The following is a 14,482-nucleotide window of genomic DNA, read 5'->3' as shown; positions in this document are numbered from 1 at the left end:
ATGGAGCATTTGTGCTCACTTCTGCCCAAAGGCCAAAACCCCAGATAAAGTACAGGGTGGGCGAGTGCTGGGAGTAGTAACTCCTGTGGGATCGTTTTCTGCAGCAGAAGTAACTCCCATGGAGCACAGTCTCGTAATGGAGCACTTATATTTAGTAGGTAGCAGACAGTAATTAATGATGATCTATGTTTGGAAGCGTAGGGCGGCAGAAAATTGGGCTCTGTAGCGAGGAACGTCTCTTGTGATGTTTGGAGCGGTGTAGGAAATGCAGTGTAAGCAGTCACTGTGGCAACTAAAAGGTAGCTGAGTAGATGTTGATTTTCAGCCTTGTGGGAAATGCTAACTTTACCGCCTGTGTCTAAATCTATTTCTAAAACGCTCACGAGTGCGTTGTGGTGCTGTGTAATTAGGCTGATGCTGGTGCTTACTGTAACTACCAATTTTGTTCGGCTTTCTCTTTAGTTGTGGGGCCTGCGTGTCGTTCGGCTCTGTGCAAGCATCGGTATGTGTTTGCACACCCGGAGACCTGCCGCCTCATCGGCAGGGTTCTCCAGGACGGCGGTATCTAGCCTGAGCAAAGCAAGGTCTTTGCTATTGTGCCGGTTGTTTTTTCCCCTGAGGTTTCAGGGCCGTTTCCTTTCTCTTGTGATGTGCGGGTTTCATCTGCCCTCCCTTCCTCTTTGAATCTGCAGACAAGTTACGGTTGTGTGTTCTTGTTTTTGCATTCCAAAGAAGTCTCGAGAACTGAAATTAGGAACCAATTGACTCAGAACCTGATCTTCAGTCATTTTACAGGTCTAAGCCTGTAAAAAGTCTTAGGCTCTACTGTTTGTAAGTTGCAGAATTGATAATCAAATGACAAAGTCGTTTCCAGCCCATGACAGCTCAGGCAAGTATCTCCTGCGATGGCCAATAATAAAATGCTGGTGGAAAATGACACGTGAATAATCCATGAATAATCCTGGAGCCATGCCCTGCGAGTGGCAGGATCAAACTCTGGGAACAGCTTCTCGTGGCAAAATCCTACGACGTTCCAGTGGGGGGAGGCCCTTCCTTCCCCAGGCGTACGGACCTGAGCGCACGTTTTGCCGATACTTCCTTTCAGTTGACTTCTTCTGTCGTTTGTTTTCCAGCCTGAGCGAGAGCTTTTTCATGGTGAAAGGCGCAGCGCTTTTCTTACAACAAGGAAACAGCGCCCAGGGCCAGCGAAGCCTCCAGCATCCTCACAAACATGCAGGTAGCAGCTCAAATCACCGACTGAAATGCCCTTTCCCTCTGGCTTTGCCACTCCCCCCGTCCCCACGGACAGTGGGTAGCACGCGTGGGTGGGTGGGTGACTGCTCGGCGTCGTAGCGGGCCTTGCACAACCTGCTGAGTAACCCCAGGTTTTCAGCCCACTGGATTTGAATGGGAACGTGTGATTATCGAGTCGTTGTTTAAACTTTTGTCACTATTTCGGAACTGGAGTGGAAATTTGTTCTCTGCAGACCTTACGGCATTCAGCGTGGCGTTCTCCAGGCAGGGCAACCTGCTGAGGCAGAAGGTCCGTGCTGAATATGTGTCCCTGTTTTCTGCAGATGAAGAAGTGTCACTTGTGCTTCAGTGGTTTGATCTTTGCCTTCCCCAGTAGGACTGGACGGGCTGAGTCACAGGGCTCTAGCACCTCTTCTGTAGCTATTGAGGTCCTGATTCAGCACGGCAGGGACGGTGCTCCAAGTGCTCTCCCAGCCCCCGGTAATCGGAAGCTTGGGACTTTTGGTGCCAGCTGACAGCATTTGTTCTTTTGAAACTGCCTGTTGCTGGTTCTGTTTGATGTTGCCAGTCAGAGTGAGGAACATTTTAACAGGATTTGGGTCTCTGGGTAGATGTATTTTAGTAGAGACAGCAGTGACAAGACGAGGGGTAATGGTTTTAAACTAAAACAGGGTAAGTTTAGGCTGGATATAAGGAAGAAATTCTTTACAATGAGGGTGGTGAAACACTGGCACGGGTTGCCCAGAGAGGTAGTGGAGGCCCCATCCCTGGAAACATTCAAGGTCAGATTGGACAGGGCTCTGAGCAACCTGATCTAGTTAGCGGTGTCCCTGCTCGCTGCAGGGGGGTTGGACTAGATGACCTCTGGGGGTCCCTTCCAACCCAAAACTTTCTGTGATTCTATGTATGTTTCTTAGCTCCTTGTATGCCCTTTCCCCGTTTTAGGAAGATCCCCTTTTCAGTTAACTCATCACAATCTGGCCTGTAACAGTTTATCACGGTTTAAGAACAGTCTGTCCTTCTTCCCCCGGTCTCCTCCAGTGTGCCAAACTGGTGGGAAGAAGCGGTAGGGAGTTGTATGGTGAACGTACGTAAGGGTTGATAAGCAGGCAGGGGGTTCAGAAGAGCGGATTCTGCTTACCCCGTGTTTTTGTGCCTTCTGTCTCTGACGGTTTTGGAGTAAGTGATTACTGGGAAAGAAGAAATCGGATCATCGGGGCGTTTGAGAGCAAGAGCATGTGGGAAAGGCACAGTGTGGTACTGTGTGTCTGCTGCTTAGTAAACACTCCAAGCACAAAGAGGGTGTTTGAATGCCAAGCTCGGCTTTGGGTTTCTTTAATTGTCAGCAATTTCATATACCCAGCAAACATCCTACGGAAGGAATTTTATCTCGTATGGAAAGTTATGAGTGCGTTACCAAGTTATTAGATCTGGCCTTGTTTTGGTTTCTTGTAGATTCCTTGTTCCTTGCGCTTGCTTTCACCAAGCAGAAATGTACCCACCGCTCTAGAGCCTAAGGGACTTGTTGTGTGAGCAAGCACTTTGAGGTAGAAGGGATCCATCGCCCAAACCTGGCCACTCCTGCAGCCCTTCCCCCTTGGAAGTTTCTCGTGTTCAGATACACCCTCCGTTAGGCCAGCGTGGCTGACCCCACGATGCTGTGTCTGGTTCACAAGTCAAATTTTCTCTTTTCTCCTTTGTTCCTTTTTTTTTTCTTTTTAATCAGAGTTGTTCCTCCTGCCCCTTCCTCCCCCATCCTCAGCGCCCGTATCTTTCCGGCTTCGCTAAGATGCTGTACAGGAGGACTGTCATCCTTTGGGCCAGTCACAGGTGGTCTCAATATATTTGGTAGCTTCCAAATACCGTCAGGTCGAGTTCCCACACAGCCAGATAACGCCCATCCAAGAAGCTCACTTCTGTCAGTATTCTCTGGGACAGCAAAGTTAATTAGCCTCCCTTAAATGGTAATTTTTGACTTAGAAACATCCAGTTTCATTAACGGTCAAGACTCTGCCGATTCCTAGTGCAGCGAGTGAGAGACCGTCTCTGATGATTTCTCTGCTCTCCCTGCAGGTGATTTGCCCCAGCACCTCCAGGTGATGATCAACCTCCTGCGCTGTGAGGATAGGATCAAACTGGTAAGAAAAGATGCGTTTTCCTGCGCTCCTCTCCGTTGGAGGCATTCGAAACAGACCTGTAGAGGTTCGTGGAAAGCATTGGCAAATTCTGGGTGTCAGAGTCAGCTTAACTCTGTGCTGGTTGCCAGCTCTACGGCGTTTTCCTGCCCACGGCTTTTGCCCTGGTCCTTACATCCAGGTGATGAGTTGGGTCAGGAAACCGATCTGTCTGAAGTGTGTTTGTTTTGTTAGATTTAATTTTCCAGTCAGCTGACAAACACCGATACAGGAGGAGAGTCAGGAGCTCGCTGATGCTAGTGGGCATTCTTAAGTCAGTCTTGAAATCGCATCCAGATGGGGCTGGGCTTTCTTTTAAAGAAATGTGCAGAGGCTACCGAAGCCACGGCGACAAGCCTGTGGCAATTATCCCCTCCAGCATGACGAGCGTGTTTCAGAGGAGGCTTGTGAGTGGCAGCATCCTCTGAGCCTGCTGCTGTTTTCAGTGCATGACCAGTGTTTTTACCAACCTCCTAGCTGAACCTCTTTAGAACAAGTCTTCAGGTTACATTTCGTAGTATTTCTCCAAAAAGGGGCAGGTAATCTGGGCTGATCTTCTGCCACTCGATGCCAAGTCACACTGGCAGCTAGCTTTGCTGGAAGATGGACCTCCTCTCCCTGTGTCTTTCACGCTGCAGCCGAGTAAAGCTTCTGGGCACAATTACACCTTAAAAAAATATTAGGCAGCAATGGAAGTAATAATTATCCAAAAGCTAGCTTGCAGAGCTCGGTGACTGTTTTCTAGGCTGTCCGTTTGGAAAGTGTGTGGACAGACCGAGTCCGGTACATGGTGGTTGTATACAGCAGCGGACGGCAGGACACAGAAGAGAATATTCTGCTGGGTGTGGATTTCTCCAGCAAGGAGAGGTATGTCTAAGGCAGGGCTGGGCCTGGGTGGCAGGCAGGCTGGGCTCGCTGGAAAGCCTCTCGACACCAAACTGTCCCCAAGCAGTTGGTTTACGTGGATCTGCAAGCTCCAGCAAGAGAAAAGGCATGTGTTGAGTTTTCTGACTGGTTGTGAGGGCGAGAGGGTGATTTTTGTTCCAGAAAGGTCTCCTTGGAATTTCTGGGCAGTTGTGGGCAAAGTGTTCTCTTGTAATCCATCTGCACGGCTGTGGCATCTACCTCATCTGTGGTAATTTGCTGTCTGCTCGCTACAAAATGCTTTTGTAGACACATTTGCAAAACTGGAACGTACTCTGTCCACCAGACTTCAGGTCTGTTGATGGAATGATGCAATGGAGCTGGCTTTTAGAGGGGGGTAGCTTAGCTGCCAGATAACATCAAAAAAGTATACTGCTGAAGTACCTCCAAAACCAACAAACAAATGTGTCAGTAATGAGCCGTTTCTTTTGTCCAACTGATAAGAGCACATAATATTTTGAAAAGCAAATAAAATATTTTGTTATCGCAGACCCTCTCACGTTATTCCAGCTCTAGCTGAGTAAACCCAGGCAGAAAAGCTCTTGGCTCAGAGCGGCGGGGCTGGTTTGGCAGAGCTGGGGTTAGAAGTCAGAGCTCCCAGGCTGGTGTTTCAGTTCTCTGATGATTTAGCAGGCTGCCGTGTGGTGCTGGTGCAGCCAGTGTGACTTCTCTTTTCTTTTTGGAAAACCTTAGTGACTGTTTCCATTGCTCGAAGTGGAAGGGGGAGCTTTTGCACTGCAGTGTGACCTGCAGGGAAGCGCCTAGCTGGCCCTTCTAAATAATCTTATTGTCCCTGGCTTTGCTGCTGCCCCTGGTGTCTGCTGTTAAATTACTGCTGTTAGTGTCACGGAGGGAACTCTAATGTAGCATTTCCTTACGGCACATTCGTGTGCAACAGCAGCCAACGTTTGCTGTCTCATCTTCGGATCTGAAACAACCTTGCAATTATCCAGCCAATTATTGATGTGAGACGAGGAAAGATGGAAAAGTTATGGCAGATCCACCTGAACTGTAAGATTTGCTGCAATTTCAGTTACCGTCTTCCCTGAAAGCCAAAGTTTTTGTTAATGAAGGCCAAGTCTCATACATGAAGAAGTCAGGTGGCCTTAGCGGCTTCACGGAGTGGCTCCATGGGACGGACCGTGTTGGAGCTGAAATGGCAGTGCTGAGCTGTGAGCGTCCTGACTGCTGACACTTTGACTAGGCGGGCGCCTTTGTGGGTTTTACTCCTTTTACATGTGTTTAATAAAAACCAGTTTTCCTTGCAAAGCTCTAGAGTGCACGTTGTCCCCATGTGTGTTCAGACTGGCCTGTCAAACCCTTTGATCCGCTGTAGAAAGAGGCTGAAGGGTTAAAAAACACAAAAAGAACAAAACAAAACCTGGGTTCTTTGCTAACTGGCTGTTGCTGTGTGCATCCCAATTTCCTTTAATATTCAGTGCCTTAATTATTTACTAGTTGAAAGTTACTGGCCCCCATTATAGTGCGGTTTTCTTGCCAGATTCTGAAATGAAAGTGTTCTTTTGGGTTAGGTAAACTCATAAAATCCGTTTTTCTCCTTTCTACCAGCCGGAGTGATGAAGTGCAAACCGAGCGCCGTCCTTTGAAAGGCCCCTGGGGTCCTCTTCGGAAAGGGCAGGCGGCTGCTCCGCCACCTACCAAGGCTTGCTTTCCCCCTCGCTTTAATGAGCTGAATCTCTGCAGCTGGATCGCTGTGATCTGCTGTTAGGTCTTGTTAGGGAGCTGCCTTGCACTGAGCTTAGGAGGGTGAGAGAGCAGCAGAGACGGCGGGGCAAATACTGCAGTGCTTGCTGGCAGGCTCTGCAGGGGCGGAGGGGAGCTGGTAGTGTTGATTCTTGCTTCGATGATCTTTCTCCAGCCCTGTGGAGCAATCAGCGTGCTAATATCAGAGCAGGCCTTTAAACTTCTCTTCTTTAAACGTCTCCTTGTGTGGTGTACTTTTGATGGCCTAAGGTATTACTAGGAATTACTAGAGCAAGGCTTGAGGATTTTAAAAATTGAAGAGTATTAATAATTTAGGATATTGGCGTGACCGCATTGTGGCCTATATTTAACATGCTGTATAACCGTGTCTCTTCCAGTAAAAGCTGCACGATAGGAATGGTTCTTCGTCTGTGGAGTGATACTAAAATCCATCTTGACGGTGACGGGTAAGAAACCACATTCAAAGGATAAATGTGAATGTCCTTCCCTGCTTGGGGGCTGCTCTAGGAGAGATTCTCCATCGCTTTGCAAATTAAGTTCCAATTTTGGATTCATGGCTGCAGTCTTCTTATTCAGTGAGTTTTTGTGTTGCTGCCCTCAAAGTGCTCGGTGGAACCCGCGATACCCCGTGAATGTTCTCCGAAATCCCACTCGAGGGGTGGAGCTCCCGTTCCTGGCAGCCTGCGCCGGGAAGGGTGTCCGCTTGCCGTTCTTGTTTGGGAGGGTGTTGGAAAATCAGGGATGCAAATTCTCGTCCCTGATTCCCTTTGACTGTGAGTGCCCCTGTAGCTGCCTTGCAGTAGCTGTTTGTAGAGTGCTGGTTTCTGACTGTTTTTTTTTTTTTCCCTGTCTCTGTTAGTGGCTTCAGCGTGAGCACTGCAGGGAGAATGCACATCTTCAAGCCAGTGTCGGTGCAAGCCATGTGGTATGTGTGTTAATTAGCTTTATTGAGAAAGAGACTGTCATTTCTGTGAATAAATTAAAAACAAATAAACAAACTGCATTTTAGCATTCTCCATAACTGGTACGTGGGGAGCTGCAGCAGAGGTGCTGCTTCCCTGTGTCAGCAGGCAGCAGTACTATAAAGGAACTGTGAGGATCCCGATTGGAAAACAGGATCTTCTGCTTCTGTTCGGAGCAGCTGTGTGCTCTTCAGTGTAAGGGAAATGGCACTGGGGAGATGAATAAATACGAAAGACCAGCTTGAATCTGTCGGGCTGCAGGCGCAGTCTTTCCTCTCTGTGCATACTTTTCTGACTGGCTGAAGGAGCAGTCTCGGGACCCGTTGCCAATCTGATGGCGTTCCCCGAGTTCTGCCTCGTTACTGGGGCCAGGCTGGGGTTCCTGCCGCGCGGAAAGTTTCCGTGCCACCCCGGGTGCCTGTTCACCTTTCAGCTCCTGTCACCCCTCCCATGTGCAGGGATTCCAAAACACTGAGGCAGAGGTGGCTGAATCAGCAGCGGCTCTGCCAGCAAATTCCTCCTTGAAGAGGCTGCTGCCCAGCCCCGCACCGAACAAATGCGTCTCTCTTGGCCTGGGCAGTTTGCTGGCTCCTGCTGGAGCCTCGTGGGACCCCTGTCCTTGCAGCATCGGATGGGGAAAAGATACAGATGTAGAGAAGGATGTCGTGCTAGGGATGATTTGGCACAGAAACAAATGAAACTCTTGTTCCTGTCATTTTTGAACTCGGCCTCTCCTGTTGGCAACCTTAGATGTGGATAATGTGTTCAGTACAATGACATCTTCGGAGTAGAGCCTTGGAAAAAAAAAAAGAAAAAAGTGAGGAGGGAAGGAAGGAAAAAGTAATGCTAGAATTTGCAATAACAAATGACCCAATCTGGGCCTTGTCCCTGGAGTGTGTCAGGGGCCAAGAATGCTGGCAAATGTGCATCTGACTCCTTTCTGAAGGTGGTTTGAAAATTGTCCATGTTCTTTATTTTCCTTTGGTCTGGCTTTACAAGTTAGCTAATGATTAGATCCCAGAGCGACTTCTGCCTTGTTTTTGCCTGTTAATCAGGAGAAGATTTCTGCCTCTGCCTTGGACCAGCTCTTGAGAAGGCCTCCAAGGTGCAGTTTGTGCTCTCTCTGAACCCTGATGCAGTAAATCTGCGACTCTCAAAAGCAAACTGCAACAGACACCGCTGAAAATCTTCTCCTCTGTGAGAATTCCTCAGATCCTGCTCTGTCCGTTCCTGGTGCTCACATCTGCACAAATCTGTTCCCCAAACTTGCAGGTCTGCTTTACAGATCCTCCATAAAGCCTGTGAAGTTGCAAGAAGGTACAACTACTTCCCCGGCGGGATGGCCTTGGTCTGGGCCACGTACTACGAAAGCTGCATCAGCTCCGACCAGAGCTGCATCAACGAGTGGAACGCGATGCAGGACCTGGAGTCCACCCGCCCCGACTCGCCAGCCCTGTTTGTTGACAAGTCAGTTCTGAATTTTATTAGAAAAAGTTGGCTTGGCTCACGAGAGAAACCTCCCCTTCTCCCCTTTGTTCCTCCGGTGGTTCATTTCCTTTCTTTTCGTAAATGTCTTCAGATGTTTTTCTTCATTATTCTCATAAAAATTGCTTTTAATGTAAGTCTTTACCAGCACTCCTCTGTACAGTATGAGTAGCGCCGTGTGTTTACTGCCAGTTGGAGACATCCTCTCCTTTTCCTTTTCAGGCCAACTGAAAGGGAACGAACAGAACGGCTCATTAAAGCCAAACTCCGGAGCATCATGATGAGCAAAGACCTGGAAAATGTGACTTCTAAGGAGGTAAATATAAAAATTCCTGCTGTCTCATTCTCCCTGCTGGGCTCTGTTTCCAGCGAGTGCCGCGCTGATAGAGGGGCACCATATGGGCATCACTGGCTTTTGTGTGTGTATTTCCAACTCTTCTGTAAAGGCTTTTTGGCTTTGCTCTGTTTCCCCAGCACGGAAAGCAGGGTGGTACCAACATCCGAGCACGCTTTTCAAGACCGTAGTGACACGTATGTGACTTTCAAAAGCAAAATGCCTGGTTCTTGGCCAGCAGGGTGGCATCAGAGGTGATGTCTGCGTTACAGTCAGTTGTAGCTCATGGGGGCACGTCCAGGCGATGAATTTGCAGCCGCTGATGCCCCAGCGCGTCCCTGCGAATCGCGCACACAAAGGCAGCGCTCTGGGAAGATGCAGTGGGTGGCGTGAGGCCTCGCAGCTGTGTTAGATGGGTGTCGTGATCTTCGCTTGCTCATGGACAGTGCAGAGCAAAGTATGTGCCTTCCTTTCTCCTTGGCAGCTTCGTTCTAAGGTTTTGTTTTCTTTGTTCCTGGGCAAATGTCAGAGAGGCTTGCAGATAACAATTTGCTAGTGAGTTTATGGATGGAAAATCACGAGTCAAGGCTAAAGCTAGCTCGGATCCACCCCACAGGCTGGTGTAAATCCATCCAGCCGCAGTGCAGACAGATTCTGAGCAAATAGAAGTGGTTCTTTTCAGGTTGGGGTTTTGTGGGTTTTTCGAGGGAGGCTATTAACGTGCAGGGCTTTCCTCCCTAAAGCTTCTCCCTGAAGGCTTCGGACAGGCTCTTGTGTACAGCAGCGTTGCAAGCTGTAGGCGCGAGCTGAGAACTCGTCTGTCTGTGTACGTGTCCTTAACTCTCGGTGCAGTCAAGATGCTTTGATTTTTCTCCAACCATTTTCCGTAGCGGGTTGAGCAAAGTTGTGCTGCTTTGCTCTGCCTCCCCGAAGCTGAGGTGCTGTGGGAGGATGGTAGGTCTGTGCCCTGACGTTCTGAAGAGGGAGAGCGCTGCAAACCTCTCTTCGAAACGCTGCTGCCATGATTCACTCCTATTGGGTTTGACATTTTTTTGTTAGCTGCTCTCCAAGGTCTCGTTTCTTATCTCTCAAATGATTTTTAAGAAGCAGTTATCCCAAAACACGTTTTTGTTTGTTTGTTCGTTTGTACTCTGATATCATCTGAAGTTTTATTTACAGAGCTTCAATTTGGGGGCTTAGGATACTTGGAGAAATGCCACATAGTGAGATTCCATGTCTCCAAAAGGTCGAATCCCTCTTGCTGTTTTTAATGAAGTATGGAAAAAGTGTTTTGTAAAGGAGTGCCAACAAATGTTTCTGTTGAACAGACGCAGTTCTAGGTGACGTCCTTTGTTTTCTTCTCTGCAGATACGAAATGAGCTGGAGAAGCACATGAATTGCAACTTGAAGGAATTCAAGGAATTTATCGACAATGAAATGCTGCTTATCCTGGGTCAGATGGACAAACCTTCTCTGATTTTTGATCATTTGTATCTGGTAAGCTGCCACGTTAGGAGTCTGGGAATAGCAGGAGGCTCAGTGGGAGTGATCCGACTGTGACTGGGCGCGGGGGAAGCTGGGCTTTGCGTCAGGGCTGACTGGTGCAGCGCGAGCAGGAGGTGCAGCCCTCTATCCCACCCGCTCTGCAGACTCCACTCCAGGACCCGCACTGCTGGTAGAAGCCCGCAGTGGAGAAGCCCTTTTTTTCTAGCTGCGTTCTTGTTTCTGGCACGTTTTACAATGGTTCTTTCCTGGCAGGTTGATCCTGTTTCAGGACATACCGTAGCACAGTTGAAGCTCTTTCCGCACGCGTTCATTTTCTGTTTCTAGCAGTGGAGATTTTCTTTTAAGACAAAGAGAGGATCTAGCTGTAGATGCTGCCCCGCTGTGACAGCCGCTTGCTCTTTGGCTCTGGTTAGGGCCACGGCACTGCTTTTCTCGATTCAGCCTGTGAAGCTCTGTATGCGTGGCCAGAACTATGTGAAGAGTAAGGCTGAAGGTGAGGTGCTGTTCCAGCTGGTGCAAAAGCAGAGCGGGGTGCGTTTCCTCTTCTCTTTGCCACTAGATGGTACTCCAGGCAAAACCAGGCGCTGCCATCTGGAGCAAAGACTTGCTTCAGATGAGCACATTTGTTACCGTTATGCTCTGGGTTTTGTTTTGGGTTTTTTGCTGGAGAGAGTCAGAGGAAGTGCTCGTGTCTCAGGGCAAAACCTGCTTTTTAAACCCTTTTTAGCTTTCTGTATTGCAAGCATGGGGGGGATTCAAGGTGTAACCATGCCCATAGCCTTCAGGGTTTCCCTCACTTGTCATGTACCTGCGGCCACAGTCGTGCCACATGCAATCATTTTCTTTCCCTGCACTATTTGTCTCTGTGGTTAAGGATCGAGAGTGGCCAGGGGCAGTGATTTGGGATGTGCTCTGTCACGTGCTGGCCTGGAATGAACTCCTTGGGTGAGGACATCATGCCCTTGTCCCCTCCTTCAGGAGGGCCATGCCTGCTCAGGACAGGACGTCTCCGTGCTGAGCTGCAGCGCTGGCTGCAGTGGTGCCGCGCTGCTCTTTCAGGGCCTAGTACCAATATTTCAGTGAGGCTGGGGGACTGCAGAACCTTAGGGAAGAGGGAGGGTCTCGGGCTCCTTTGAAACGTGTGTTTTGTGGCGGTTGCAGGGGTCCGAGTGGAACGCCTCCAACCTCGAGGAGCTGCAGGGCTCGGGGTGAGTACCGCACCTTTCAAGCAGCAGCCTTAGGCTCTCAAACCTCCCGTCGTTTGCCCGTAACTTACATTCAGCTCTCTTGAGATGACAGAAGACGTTTGTAGTTTGGGCCCATTCCCAGCGTTGTGAGCAACTTACCGTCAGGACCTTAGTCGAGAAGTCTTTCCTACCTCGTTCTGTCGGTCGGGTGTAGAGTGGAAATAACAAAACTCTTCGTTTGTGGATCTCCAAAGCCCCCCCATGCGCAGCAGCCGAGCGTGAAATGCCCATACATATTGTTGTGTCAGGTGTGAATTCCTGCAGGCTGCAGAAGAGCAAATATTGCAGCACTAAGCTTAGGAAAAAACTCCCCTCTAAATGGAGCAGAACTTCCCGTGGGTGAGCGATCCCCGCCTCGCCTGCCCAGGCAGGCAGCTGCAGGGCTGTCTTTCACCACGCTCTCATCACCGCACCACTTTGTGCCGTGATTTACTTCCACGCTTTTTGGACGAGTGAGAGTTTGGTGTGTAAATATTTGCTGCTTGCCCAAGGCACGCACCAACCCTGATGTGAGAAACTGAAAAATATTGCTCAACAGCAGGACTGAAAATGTTGAATCTGGAGTCCTTGGGAGCAGATGCCTGAACATCTTCAAACACGTAGATCAACCAGCGCGTTAGTACTTTTGATCTACAGGGAAGGCATCTTGACATCAGTTGTCTTAAAGTCAAAGCTGGACAAATTCTGAAACAAATACCCGGTGTCCTTGATTTGTCTGAGCGATGAGAGATAATAAATCGATATGGGCACTTGTTCTCCTCGGGTACCTCGCGATCCCTGCTGTAATATTTAGCCAGAATTGAGAGATGCCACGTGACTCTCATTTCATATTTTTGATCAGAAAGAGGAGAAGAGCATGGGCTTGCAGCTAAAGCCTGAAGTTGAAAGCTGTGATTCCTGGGTTCTGTTCCCAGCTCTTGCCCACGTGGATCACTTGCAGCCGACGCGCTTTTCTGCTTGCAGCGGCGCAGAAGCTGTGTGTGGCACAGCGAGGGGTTTCCAATTAGGTTACAAAGCCTTGCGACAGGATAAAATAAACTTCTCCCTCGTGTGCCCAAGGTCCTGACGCTTTGAGTGGGGTATGTCGGTGGTGAGAGGTGGGCGAACGGGCAAACCCGGCGCGTTCTGTGCGTGATCCATGTCACGGGGTGTCCCAGGGGTCCGGCGTCGGGGCTGTAGATCAAATCTTACCGTTTGCGCTGTGTCAGATCTCACAGGCTTCACAGCGTGTGTCAGTTCCCTTGCATGACCGTGGCGGTGCAACTTTATTTTTCTTTTCATTCTCCACAGCATTGACTACATTTTGAACGTGACCAGGGAAATAGATAATTTCTTCCCCGGTTTGTTCGCGTATCACAATATCCGAGTGTACGACGAGGAGACGACGGACCTCCTGGCTCACTGGAACGAGGCGTACCACTTCATAAATAAGGCCAAGTAAGTGGGCTGGGAGACGTGACGTAGCGCCAGAGCACACCCAGGCCACGGGGTCTGACGCCGTGCCCTGCGGGTTTCATCCTGCGTGGAGCTGGGCCCTCCCCGGAGCCACTCCACCGCTGAAGGAGGCAACAGGGCCTTTGCGTTGCTGCGGCCCCGCACCGTCCCCATACCATGTCTCTTCCTGTACTGACATTAACCTCTTCCTAGCCTGTGATGTTTTTTATTATTATTATTTTGTTTTGCTTCCAAGGGGAAATGAGGACATTTCCTCTTCTCAACAAGTGCTGGAAATACTCCAGCACGTGTCTGTGTTGGACTGACCCCAGCTGTCCCCGCGGACGGGATGGTGACAGAGCACGTCACACTCCGCTGGCCTTTTACACTCGGGTTGTTCCTGCGTGTCCCTGTACCCGAGGACTCGGGCAGGCAGGCAGGAGGTCGCTGAAATGGCAGCGTGACTGAAGCTGCCCTGCTCTAACTCCCAGCTTTTCTGGAGAGAGATTCTTCTCGTGGCCCGCTGAGTCCAGAACGGCTCTCGCCTACGTGAGCTGTGGCGTTCGGGCGGTCAGGGGGACAAAGTACTGTCCCTCCACCGTGTGAAGTGGTAACGGCAGATACCATAACCAGAAAGGTAAGACTTACTTTGCTGCTTGTCCTTCTGCAGGAAGAATCACTCCAAGTGCCTGGTGCACTGCAAAATGGGGGTGAGCCGGTCAGCATCTACCGTTATCGCTTACGCGATGAAGGAGTTTGGTTGGTCCCTGGAAAAGGCCTATAACTACGTGAAGCAGAAACGCAGCATTGCAAGACCGAACGCAGGCTTCATGAGACAGCTTTTGGAGTACGAAGGCATTTTAGACGCCAGGTAAGGCGACAGGGTGAATGGAAAGGTGACTTGCAGGAAAGAAAGGAGCTAATTGTAAGCAGCCTCTCGTGGTTTTGTATCACAGACTGTTAGTCGGTCTCTGTGGAGTTCTGTTCAGGCAGTAGGTCCTTCTGCCCACGTCTTGCACACGTGCGTGTCGTGCTCGAAGACACGGGCAGGGTGTGCATGGTGCTGTAGTCTGAAGTCTCTTTAGAAGGACGGATGCCGAAGCCTGGGCTAATTGTGTTTTTCTAAATCTTTTCTATGCCAGGCCTCTCTGGATGGAAATTAGCTGTCTGCTAGGGAGATCTGCCCTGGGTTAATTCAGTGAGGGCTTCTTTGCGACTGGGCAGCGTGTTCGTGTTTCTCAGCAGTTCAGCAAAACATTGTTCTTGTTTTATGAGGCAGAACTGAGCTCAGGCAGTGTTGGAGGCACATCGTTTGCAGTTCTGGGTGACCATGCCAATCACAAGCCTTGGTCATAGCGCTGTAGTGGCTAATAAGGGTTTCTGCCTGCCCCGCTTGGCCTCGGCTTTACTGAGGGAAGAGGAGGAAAATCTTTCACT

General features: G+C 49.7%; 1 protein-coding gene across 4 annotated transcripts in view; it reads left to right on the top strand.

Annotated features, from left to right (window-relative positions):
* Positions 1 to 14,482, top strand: part of SSH1 (slingshot protein phosphatase 1) — a 41,239-nt gene that overhangs the window by 20,705 nt on the left and 6,052 nt on the right. For all 4 annotated transcript variants that reach the window (XR_012765419.1, XM_075434597.1, XM_075434596.1 and 1 more), the window contains 11 exons: positions 1,134 to 1,237; positions 3,328 to 3,392; positions 4,174 to 4,295; positions 6,455 to 6,523; positions 6,937 to 7,002; positions 8,312 to 8,506; positions 8,747 to 8,840; positions 10,227 to 10,355; positions 11,526 to 11,572; positions 12,902 to 13,048; positions 13,716 to 13,916. Coding sequence is in view for 3 of the 4 variants with exons in the window: in XM_075434595.1 (XP_075290710.1) it covers positions 1,134 to 1,237; positions 3,328 to 3,392; positions 4,174 to 4,295; positions 6,455 to 6,523; positions 6,937 to 7,002; positions 8,312 to 8,506; positions 8,747 to 8,840; positions 10,227 to 10,355; positions 11,526 to 11,572; positions 12,902 to 13,048; positions 13,716 to 13,916 (1,239 nt within the window). In the remaining variant the exon portion in view is untranslated. The remainder of the gene's footprint in view (positions 1 to 1,133; positions 1,238 to 3,327; positions 3,393 to 4,173; positions 4,296 to 6,454; positions 6,524 to 6,936; positions 7,003 to 8,311; positions 8,507 to 8,746; positions 8,841 to 10,226; positions 10,356 to 11,525; positions 11,573 to 12,901; positions 13,049 to 13,715; positions 13,917 to 14,482) is intronic.

Source organism: Opisthocomus hoazin, chromosome 13 (assembly GCF_030867145.1).
Source record: "Opisthocomus hoazin isolate bOpiHoa1 chromosome 13, bOpiHoa1.hap1, whole genome shotgun sequence".
NCBI classification, from domain to species: domain Eukaryota; kingdom Metazoa; phylum Chordata; class Aves; order Opisthocomiformes; family Opisthocomidae; genus Opisthocomus; species Opisthocomus hoazin.
Note: the sequence above shows the minus strand (reverse complement) of the source record. Positions and strands in the feature narration are given on the sequence as shown.